Raw genomic sequence first — 11,352 nt, 5'->3', positions numbered from 1 at the left:
TCAATCAGGCAGCCACAGGGCTCCCGTCCGCACTCGCGCGCCAAAATTCAAGTACGCGGAAGGGCGCGAGGCGGCCGGAAGGAGTCTAGAACCCGGGGGCCAACCGCCTGCCCGGCTTCCCCGCCCCCACCACCCAACCGGCCTCGGCAGGTGAGAGGCGGCCGGACCCGGGTTCTTGCCGGCGGGGAGCGGGTCAGTGGCCGCGCTAGGGAGCCGCCCTGAGCGACAGGCACCAGCCGCGGCCCCTCACCCGCTCTGGGCTGGGGCAGGCTCCTTCCTTGGTGCCTGCAGAGGGGCGGGTGGGTCTGGGAGCCAGGGGCCCGCCTGCTGCACAAGCCTTCCCAGCACACGGGCCCGGGGGGGGGAACGGGCCAATTTCACCTAGTCACTGAGTTACCCCCCCCCCCCCCCCAGGCCTGCACTCCCGCCCCAGGCACCGCCCGGCCGCACTCGGGTTTCCCTTCTTCAGGGTGACAGGAGCCACGCCCAGCTTCGTAAAGTTACCCCCCCCCCCCCCCCCCCGTGAAAACGGCTCTAGACAAAGCACTGACAGGTGTCCCCAAACCCGAGACCTGCCGCTCCAGTCTCAGTCTGGATGGCCTGAAAGTCACATTTCTACAAATAGCAACCAGCGGTGGGATATTGTGTGTGTGTGTGTGAATGTAACAGTTGTAAATACAGACGCGCCTGGCTTTATCTGCTCTTTTGCTCTTAAATTCTCAAGTCTGTTAATACAGTGTTAAGACTAACACAAAGTCACGTTTTGCTCTGGATACAGATAACAGCACACACACTGTTCCAACACCACTGCCCTTTACAATTCTCCTTCTCTTTTCTTCAAAATACGTTTGTCTTGTCTTTCTCCTACCCCATAATTAATCTTGTAGTTTTTTGCTTGAGTACTGAAAAACTTAAAAATAATCTGAATAAGTTCATGTAATCAAGGGAATCTTCAGTGTAAGTAATACTTGTTGGAGGACTCAAACTCTCCCTTGCGTAATTGAGATTCAAATGACTGTGGGTTTACTGTTGTGGCAAAAAAATCTTATCACATTTCTGCATGTGGGACCAAATACCATTGTCCGTGCTAGAGTGGTATATTCTTTTCCATTTGTTTTGTACTTTGGTTTATATTAGGAGTGCACTCTGATTTTACTAAGTCTACTTTTGGTTTTTTTTAAACACACAGGATTATAAATGTATCTTCATACCTGTTGGAAAAAGATTTGACCAGGTCCTCCAGAGAGCCAGAAAATATGCATATCAAGTCAATCGTTCTTGAAGGATTCAAATCCTATGCCCAGAGGACAGAGGTCAACGGCTTTGACCCACTTTTCAATGCTATCACCGGCTTAAATGGCAGTGGCAAGTCCAACATCCTGGACTCTATTTGTTTCCTGCTGGGCATTTCCAACCTATCTCAGGTAAAAAGGAAAGAGAGACTTCAGTTAGGAAAAGTCTTGTTGATAAATGCAAAGTAATGCATTTTGGAAAACATAATCCCAGCTATACATATAATATGATGGGGACTAAATTGTTACCTTTCGAGTGAGATCTTGGAGTCATTGTAGGTAGTTCTCTGAAAACATCCACTTGATGTGCAGCAGCAGTCAAAAAAGTAAAGGGACAGAGAGTAAGACCAAGAATATCTTACTGCCTCTATAGAAATCCATAGTACACCCACATCTTGATTACCGCATGCAAATGTGGGTGCCTCATCTCGAAAAAAGGTATCTTGGCATTAGAAAAAGGCAACAAAATGATTTGGGGTTTGGAACAGCTGCCATAAGAGGATAGATTAATAAGACTCTGCAGCTACAACGACTCTGCAAGCTTCTTGCACAAGAACAGCTGTTCTTGCATAAAAACTTGCAGAGCGTCTACACTGCACACTCGTTCTTGCACAAGTAAATTTACAGTAAGGCATCAGAATAGAGGGCTTCTTGCGCAAGAGTTATTTCTCTTCCCACGAGAAATAAGCCCTCTTGCACAAGAGCTTTTGTGCAAGAAGGCAGTGTGGATGGGCAACAGGGATTGCTTGAGCAAGAAACCACTATGGCTAAAATGGCCATCAGAGCTTTCTTGCGCAAGAAAGCGTCCACACCTGCTATGGACGCTCTTGCACAAAAGCACATGCGCTCTTGCGCAAAACAGTTCTCACACAAGAAGCGTGCAGTGTAGACATAGCCTGCCTATTCATCTTGAAAAAGAAATGACGAAGCAGGGATATGATAGAGTTGTGGGAAAAGTAAATAACGAAGAGTGTTTTACTTCTTCCCATAACAAGACCTAGGAGTCGCTACATGAAATTAATAGCTAGCAAATTTAAAACAAAAGGAAGAACAGGCTGAACTTCTCTAGCCTGGTACCCTCAGGGCCTGGTCAGGGATATTAAAATGCATTTATTTTTGTAAACATGTAACTGATGAAATTTACAGTGGTTACACATTTACATACAGGAGAGGGGGCAGGTTTTTAAGCTTCCTCTTATCCTAACAAGGTCAAGGTTTGGTTGAGCCAGGACAATGGGATATGCCTGGAATTCTGTTGCTTATCATAAAGTGGAAAGATGTCTGGTAGAAGGGAGTTATAACTATGGAATGATTGGCGGGGGGGGGGGGGGGGAGCAAGTGCCCCAGCAGGAAGACATTGGTTTGCGCAGCTGACATCCCAGCTTGTCCTGGTTAGCAGGTGCTGGCTGCTGCATGGCCACCAGTCCCAAGGTGAAAATGGCCACCAGAGTATAAGGTGGCCCTGCGCAGCCCTATCTTCCCCTGGGGTGAAGCTGGGGGGTGCATGCCTTCTTCCATTCACCCCAAACTCTAAGCCAGCCTGGGAAGGAGCCAGCAGCCAGAGTGCACGGCCCTAGCCCAGACCTGGGCAATGCTGGGTAAGTCTTCTAATTATTAATAGTGCATGGTGTAAAACAATGCAATGACTTTCCGTTAATAACTGTATTCCTCTTCTACATCTTTAGGTGCGAGCATCCAATTTGCAAGATTTGGTTTACAAAAATGGTCAGGCTGGAATTATTAAAGCAACTGTGTCAATCACCTTTGATAATTTTGATAAGAAACAGAGTCCATTGGGATTCGAGGCTCATGATGAAATCACAGTCACCAGGCAGGTAAGTGTTTAGCATCTGTGTTTGTCCACAAACAGGTATAGCCACCATTCTTAATGGAAAATGTGCTAAAATAAAAGGTAGATTGTATCATCTAGTTGAAAAAAAAAAAAACAGAATTCAATGTTGTAGGGTTTTTTAAATGCCCTTTACCCCTATGACTCAAGTAATTGTGCACAATCAGATTCCTTCAAGTAAGATTCTAAAGAATACTTGAGTTTCTTTTTCTTGATTATGCACCAACTCTCTTTTTTTAATTACTCTTTTGAAAACTTCATTAATTTGTGCTGTTAAAGTAACATTTTCAATAACTCAATAACAAACTATATGTAAGATTTGAGCTAAACAACTAAATTAGAATACAATAACTATTTACCCTTTCACAATTCATACTACAAATTTTGTAGTATTAAATATGCCATAAACAATTACTCAAGTCTTTTAAAGTGAAACACACCCCTAGTAATAATATTAACATTGCTGGAACAAGCAGTATTGTCCTATGCAGAAAATGATGTGCTTCCCTTTTCTGTGCTTCTCCTTTCCCTTTCTCATGTTTGTAGCTGTCTTAATATTGACAGATGCTAGCCTGTCCTCTTGGGACACTGAATTCATTTTTTCACAGAAAAGATATGGTAAAGCTTTCCTACACTGCCTCAGAAGCAGTGTAACTTGACAACAAAAGGACCACTTCTAGAGTAACTGATTTCCATGACCCGTATTAACCATAACCTGCCTGAAACTGACAAGTTTGCTAGTTGTGGTGGGCGGGTTTTCTGGTCTGAGTCTCTCAATTTTTTTCTGCCTTCCAGGAAATTGTCAGAGGTACTTGCCATGGGGTTTTGGTCACGTTTTTGCTTTTGAGGTAGAGGATTTTGAAACTGGTTCAGGATGTACCTCTCTGGTCTGTGGTCCAACATGATTTTTAGTTAGTCAGTTGTCTGTTTATTGTGGGTGTGACTTAGTTTCCCGCAACCCAATAAAGTTTGTTTACAGCCGCCAGTCTTGGCGCTCAGTGTTCTGTGCTGTTATTTAGCTCTAAATTACCCCATATGTGTCTTCCGAGAGTCCAGTAAGCAGTGGAAGTGCTGATAACGCTGCTAAGCATAAGCCTTTTTTAATGCTTTATCTACTTATTTCCTTGCACCAGTACAATACATTTGTTTAACGACACTAACACTTTGTTATGAAGAGAGATAAGCCTTGGCTAGGCATAGGCTTATATAGGGTATATCACTATAGTTATGTGTTATTAAGCAGCATTGCAAGGATTGTTCAATTTATTCACCTCAGTGAAATAAAAAAAAATATTCCCTGCACCTTTCCTGTGGTTCGGCAAATTCTCTGATTCAGCATGAGTCAGGACCTGTAGGTCAGTGCTGAATTAGAGAGGCTCAACCTATACTTCAAACAGTTGTTTGTTTTGATCTGTGTATTTTGTAATTTTAATTCCTTCTGGGCCCATTGAAACTGTTTACAATTTGTTGTTTGCTCCGATTCCTACATCTAATGTTTCTATTAGTTTGTATTCTTAAATAGTAAAGCCATTTTTATTTTAGTTCATTGTGAGTATCCCATTTTTCTTTTTCTCAAGGTTGTCATTGGTGGTAGAAATAAGTACCTTATCAATGGTGTGAATGCAAACAACACAAGAGTGCAGGATCTCTTCTGTTCTGTTGGACTCAATGTCAATAACCCTCACTTTCTTATTATGCAGGTATTGTATACGTATTCCCAGGGCTCGACAAATTAGGCAATCTACTCGCCTGTGGCGAGTAGATTTTAGCGCGGCGGAGCCATGCAGCGCGGTCTGTGCATGCACAGTGCGGGCTTCTGCATGGCTGGCGAGTGTGTCTCGCCGCCGCTTGGCGAGCCCTGTGTTTTCCTAAAACTGTCTTTCCTTTGTTATTTAATTTGGGAATTTTTTTTTCATTAGCTCTACACATTGTTTCTTTTACCACAGAGGCTTCCATACGTTGATTGGCATCAATTAAATCTCTCAAAACCAATGTGTGATAAAGAATGTAATCAAAATCAGCCAGACAGAAAGGGTGCATCTACACAGCAATGTTATATCGGAATAATGGCCGTTATTCCGAAATAACAATGCGAGTGTCTACACAACAATTCCGTTATTTTTTAAATAATTTCAGAGTAATGGACGGCTTATTCTGACTTCTGTAAACCTCATTCCACGAGAAATAATACCTATTTCACAATAGCAGTAGTGTGGATGCTTCACTGCTGCTATTTCAAAATAGCTCCTCCCTTGGGCCATTCAAAGTAGTTACTCCCCAGTGCTTCCTGGGACTCTAAATTGAGGTAGCACGTCCACATTAGGGAGTCCTGCCTCGGACTAATTTTGAGGCTTCCCTGTAGTGTAGACGTGCTATTCCGAAATAAGCTATTTTGGAGTATTTCTTCCAGAGTAGCTTATTTTGAAATAAGTGTGCAGTGTAGTCATACCCTAAGAGATTCCAAACTAGGAGTGAAAGCAATGTGCCTGATTAGTGTAACTAGGTCAGTATGGCCAATTTGAGAGAGCTGCTAACGGGCCACTCCAGTTTGTTTATTTAATGGCTTTGGAGCTGTTGAGTAAACAACTGGAGCAGCTGGTTAACAGCTTTTTCAGAGTGGCCTGTGGCCCACTTTGAGAAACTCTGAACTGGGTATTGCAGGTTGCTCTGAAGCAAAGTTACAAAGTGAAACACATATTTAATAGCTGTCTGTGATTTGCATCTGAACTTTCAAGAATGAAATAACTAAAGCCAAACCAAGTATATTCTTTTAGACAGAAAATAATTAAAAAATATTACATTACCTGATAGTTTTGCTTGAGAATTTAATATACTATATAAAAGCTTATAATTCATAGGACAGTGACATATAATTCATATGACATTTTGAGTTTATGGGCTGTACTGACTTGCCTTTGTATTTCTAGGGACGAATCACGAAGGTTCTAAACATGAAACCTCCAGAGGTGAGAACACAAATGGAGTTTCCTTTCTTTCTCTATATCCTTTATACACGTAAGACTTTGAGTTGACTGTACTGAAGCAACATTTTAAAAAAAAGTGGAGAGGGAAAAATTTTTGTTTGAACTGCTGATTTTGAAGCTATTTCACAAGCGTGGGATTTATTTGTTTTGTTTTTTTGTTCTTCAGATTTTAGCTATGATTGAAGAAGCAGCTGGTACAAGGATGTATGAGTGCAAGAAAATAGCTGCCCAGAAAACTATAGAGAAAAAAGAGGCAAAACTGAAAGAAATTCACACGGTACTATGTGTTTGTAATTGTGTGGCTTTTTAATACATCAGTGGTAGCAGTACATTGCTGACTTGAGTGACTCAGTTGACTGTTCAATAGCCTTAGAAAGAATGAAAGCTCTTCTGCCACAATAGAAGAGGATGTACTTGACCCATTTGCAGCACCATGGCTCCCTTCTCTCCTTCCTCACCTTCCAATTCATTGTATATTAGGACTAATGGTCAATCAGTTAATTCATGCAATTAACTAAAAAATCAGTCACAATTGTATTGTTAAAATAATGCCAATTGAAATTTATTACATTTTAATTGAGTCTATTACAACACAATACAGTGTATATAGTGCTTACTTTATATTTTATTACAAGTATTTGCACTGTAAAATGGTAAATACAAGGAACAGCATTTTTCCTTTCAGTTCATAAAAGATTAGTAGTATAATCTCTTTATCATAAAAGTGTAACTTAAAAATGTAGATTTTTTTCTTACACAACTTCACTCAAACAAAACAATGTAAAATTTGAGAGCCTACAAGTCCACTCTGTGCTGCTGTTTGTTCAGCCAATTCTAAGTCAATTTTGTTTATGTTTATGGGAAAGACTGCTGCCTGCGTCTTGTTACAGTGTAAACTGAAAGAGAACAGGCATTCACATGGCACTTCTCTAGCTGGTATTGCAAGGCATTTACAGGCCAGATATGCTAAATATTTGTATGTCCTTTTATGCTTTGGCCACCATTCCTGAGGACATACTTCCATGCTTATGATGCTTTAAAAAAAGGCATTAATTAAATTTCTGACTGAACTTCTTGGGAGATAATTGTATGTCTCCTGTTCTGTTTTACTGACACTTTGCTATATATTTCATGTATAGCTGTCTCAGATAATGACCCAGCACATCTTCATTTTTAAGAACATATTTTCATAGCAGATTTGACAGAACACACCAATGTGAGATTTCAAAAGATAGCTAAAGCACCCAACCGAAGATTTAAGACTCTGAAGTATGATCCAAAATCTGAGAAGGACAGGGCGCAGAGCATGCTTTCTGAAGTTTTAAAAGAGCAACACTATGATGTTGTAGAAACTACAGAACCCAAACAATGCAAAAAGAAAATCAACATTCTGCTGACTTCTGGCTCAGATGATGCAAATGAATTTGTATTGATCCACTGCAGAGATGATCATTATGAGCAGAACCCATCATCAGCATGGACATACGGCCTCTGGAATGGTGGTTGAAGCATGAAGGGACATATAAATCTTTAGTGCATCTGGCATGTAAATATTTTGCAACACTTGCTAAAACAGTGTCATGCGAATACCTGTTCTCACTTTCAGGTGACATTGTAAACAAAAAGTGGACTGTATTATTTCCTGCAAGTTGTAACCAAGCTTGTTTGTCTGAGTGATTGGCTGAACAAGAAGTAGGACTGACTGGACCTCTAAAGTTTTACATTGTGTTATTTTTTCAATACATAATTTTACATTTGTAAGTTAAACTTTCATGCTAGAGATTGCACTACAATACTTGCATCAAATGAGTTGAAAAATGCTATTTCATTTTTTACAGTCCAAATATTTTTAATAAAAAATAAAGTGAGCACAGTACACTTTGTATCATGTTGTAATTGAAATATATTTTAAAATGTAGAAAACCTCAAAAATATTTTTTAAATGGTGTTCTATTGTTTAACAGCTCAATTAATTGTGTGATTAATCCTTTTTAGTTCCTTTAGTTGCTTGAGAGTCCTAATAGTTATGGTTTTTGGAAAGTTTGTTTTCCCTGCCTAAAGCTCTGTATTGTGGCCTGAGTAGTAGGATTTGGGAGAGTTTTCAGATTTACATATCTGAAAATATATTGTTTTTTGTGTTTCAGATTTTAGAGGAAGAAATTACTCCAACCTTACAGAAATTGAAAGAGGTACTGACCAGAGAAACATTTCTGGCTTTAAAACAAAATTAGTAATATGCTGGGAGAAATTACACTGGGGAAGGGGCTAGTTCTTAAAGTATTAGAAAATAACATGACTAACTCAATCTTTTATGGTTTCATTTTTTTTAAACAAAATGCTCTTCTAGACTCCAAAACATTTATACAGATTTCTAGTTCAAATATGTTTCTTAATGTGGAAAACGTGTTTTAAAGAGATCACATTTTGTTTTCAGATTTCTAATTATGATAGTAATTCAGTACCTGCAAGAAATTATGAGGGTAAAAATTAAGACCGTAGCAAGATGAGGTGTTCTATTGCTAATGCTTTGCTAAACAGGCATGTGTGCGTATAACGTGCTTGATGCTTCAGAGGAATACCACAGTGTAATGCATATTGCTCGTTGGGTACTATTGTATGTGGGAAAGAAGAATCTTCATTGCTTTCTCCTCCATCTATGGGAATTGGCACATGTCCTTTGAAATATGAGATTTGATTACTCATTTTGGCTTATATAGCTACAAATAATGCTCATCAGAAAATTGTACAGAACTTTTCTGTAATACATCCATTGTATATCAAAACTTCTAATGATAGCTTATTTTTATTGGGGGCCCTTTGTTTCAGGAACGATCATCCTATTTAGAGTACCAAAAAGTAATGCGAGAGATAGAACATTTAAGCCGTCTCTATGTTGCATATCAATTTGTTTTGGCTGAAGAGACGAAGGTACGTTCTGCTGATGAGTTAAAAGAAATGCAAGCTAACATAGCAAAACTTCAGGAAACCATGGCTGAAAATGAAAACAAGGTGAAGGAACTTAACAAAGAAATAGCAGAGATGGAAAAGAAGAGAGATCAGGTAAGTGAGAACACAAATGTTAATGTTATGTATATATTAATGCTAGCAGACGTACCCAACATTGCCCGGGTCCTTCGGAGCAAGGGCAGGTGGTATGGGGAGTCCAGGATCCAGGGCAGGGCCTTGGGGATGTGTGTGTGTGGGGGGGGGGTGCAACAGTGAGGTTTGTGGAGGTGAGGAGGGGCTCGGTCAATTTGGCCACGGGTCTTTTCTTGCCTCCTAGCTGCTAGGTGCATTTTTACTCCCCCCACCTCCAGTCACCGGGGCATTCCCCTCCCCTCCAGCACTGAGGCCGGGGGGGGGGGGCGGGTTGGGGCTGGGGGACTATTTACTCTGTGTGCTGACAGGTAAGATGGCAGAGCCCCCACCCTGCTGGCCACTCCCTTGATGGTACGGCTGCCCCCAGTTGACACTCTCCTGTATAGCTCTCTCCTGTAGGCTTGCTGCCCCAGGGGCCATGTTCATATCGCATCTCTCTGAACAGCAGCCCCTCCCTTTGCATGTTATTGAAAATAGTCCTTTTCCTGGGGCTTCCAGTTATCTTGGCACAACCAAACCCTGACCTTGCTTTAAGTTAGGAGAAGAAGAAACTGCATACCAAATTTGGTGGCCCTAGCTCTTACCATTTAGGAGGAGTTCTTGAACAAATGGACTTGCGGACAGACATGCTCTAAAAATCTATGTATTTGGTTTGGTTGTCTTTGGATGTCTTGCTGGGAACCCAGCACTGGAGACAGCAGCAGCGCAGAAGTAAGGGTGGCAAAACTGCAACTCTCCCTACAATAGCCTTGTAGGTTCCTCACCCCTATAATTACATCATGACATTGACAATTTTAAAAATCCTATGACTATGAAATTAATCCAAATGGACTATGAAGTTAATAGGGCCCTATTTATGAGGGTTAAAACTAAAATGTTGCTTTAAGTGGGAATGGTAAGGACACTTTCCCCCCCCCCCCCCCCCAAACCTCACAGTGTCCCTAAGTGCAGCTGGATAGAATATACAGTATCTTATGCTTATTATACAGGTTTCTTTTAGTGTGAGTTACTATTTTTTCCCCTTTGATTATAGGAAGTTGGTGGTGTACTTCGTTCACTAGAAGATGTTCTTGCAGAAACTCAGAGAGTTGATACTAAAGCACAAAGTGCTCTTGACCTCAAGAAACAAAACTTAGAAAGTGAAGAGAAGAAATGTAAAGAACTAGTAAAAAATATGGAGGAGGTAAAGAGTCAGGCTCTCTTGCTTTTAAAATTTCACTGATTTCTTTAATTAGTATACTACAAACATCTTCAGTAATATATAATACCCGTATGTTGACTCATATTTTTTTTCCTCTGACGTTTGTCTAAGAGGAACAAGAACATTGGGACAAATGTATGGCATAAATATACAAGGGCATTGCTATGCTAGAGATACAGAATAAGTGGCATTGCCTTTTTATAATATCATGTATTAGAGAGAAAAGGCTAAACTTGCCCTTTAATAAAAACCTGATTTTTTTTTTCTCCCTTCAGTGTCACCTATGACTGGATTTTTTTAGCATGGTTTTTGTGTTCTTAATATAAAGAATATATTCTCATTAGGAATTAGATGTGTGCATGAGCAGAATACGGTCCTGCATCTAGTATTTTCATTTTATAGAGTTTGGGGAAGATCACAATATCTTTAAAATTAGGGCTGTCAAGGGATTTAAAAAATCACAATTAATTGCTTGATTAAAAATTAATCATGCTGTTGTTAATAGAATACCATTTATTTAAATATTTTCAATGTTTTCTATATTTTCAGATATACAATTACAACAGAGAATACAAAGTGTATAGTGCTCTCTTTATATGTTTTATTACAATTATTTGCTCTGTGAAAAAGAAACAAAATATTTTTAAATTCACCTAATACAAATCAGAGAATCATGGAATACTAGGACTGGAAGGGGCCTCGAGAGGTCATCGAGTCCAGTCCTCTGCCCTCATGGCAGGACCCAATACTGTCTAGACCATCCCTCAAATACTGTAGTGCAATCTCTTTATCATGAAAGTTTAACTTACAAATGTAAAATTATAAATGAAAAAATAACAGCATTCAAAAATAACTAAAAGTAAACTTTATAGAGTCTACAGGTCCAATCAGTACTATTACTTGTTTAGCTGATCGCTCAGACAAATA

The 11,352-nt window shown here is 40.1% G+C and overlaps 1 protein-coding gene across 3 annotated transcripts in view; it reads left to right on the top strand.

Moving 5' to 3' along the window:
- SMC2 (structural maintenance of chromosomes 2) overlaps positions 1 to 11,352 on the top strand; it is a 37,146-nt gene continuing 25,794 nt past the window's right edge. The window contains exons 1-9 of one of the 3 annotated variants that reach the window (XM_075931432.2): positions 1 to 150; positions 1,190 to 1,424; positions 2,978 to 3,127; positions 4,719 to 4,841; positions 6,069 to 6,107; positions 6,292 to 6,402; positions 8,270 to 8,314; positions 8,952 to 9,185; positions 10,258 to 10,407. In XM_075931432.2, coding sequence (XP_075787547.2) covers positions 1,257 to 1,424; positions 2,978 to 3,127; positions 4,719 to 4,841; positions 6,069 to 6,107; positions 6,292 to 6,402; positions 8,270 to 8,314; positions 8,952 to 9,185; positions 10,258 to 10,407 — 1,020 coding nt within the window. In that variant the 5' untranslated portion in view covers positions 1 to 150; positions 1,190 to 1,256. Of the gene's footprint in view, positions 151 to 512; positions 645 to 1,189; positions 1,425 to 2,977; positions 3,128 to 4,718; positions 4,842 to 6,068; positions 6,108 to 6,291; positions 6,403 to 8,269; positions 8,315 to 8,951; positions 9,186 to 10,257; positions 10,408 to 11,352 lie in introns of those variants that run through there. The other 2 variants (XM_006118850.5, XM_075931433.2) reach the window with 2 other exon arrangements.

This window comes from Pelodiscus sinensis, chromosome 6, assembly GCF_052426305.1.
Source record: "Pelodiscus sinensis isolate ZL-2025 chromosome 6, ASM5242630v1, whole genome shotgun sequence".
NCBI lineage: Eukaryota > Metazoa > Chordata > Testudines > Trionychidae > Pelodiscus > Pelodiscus sinensis.
Note: the sequence above shows the minus strand (reverse complement) of the source record. Positions and strands in the feature narration are given on the sequence as shown.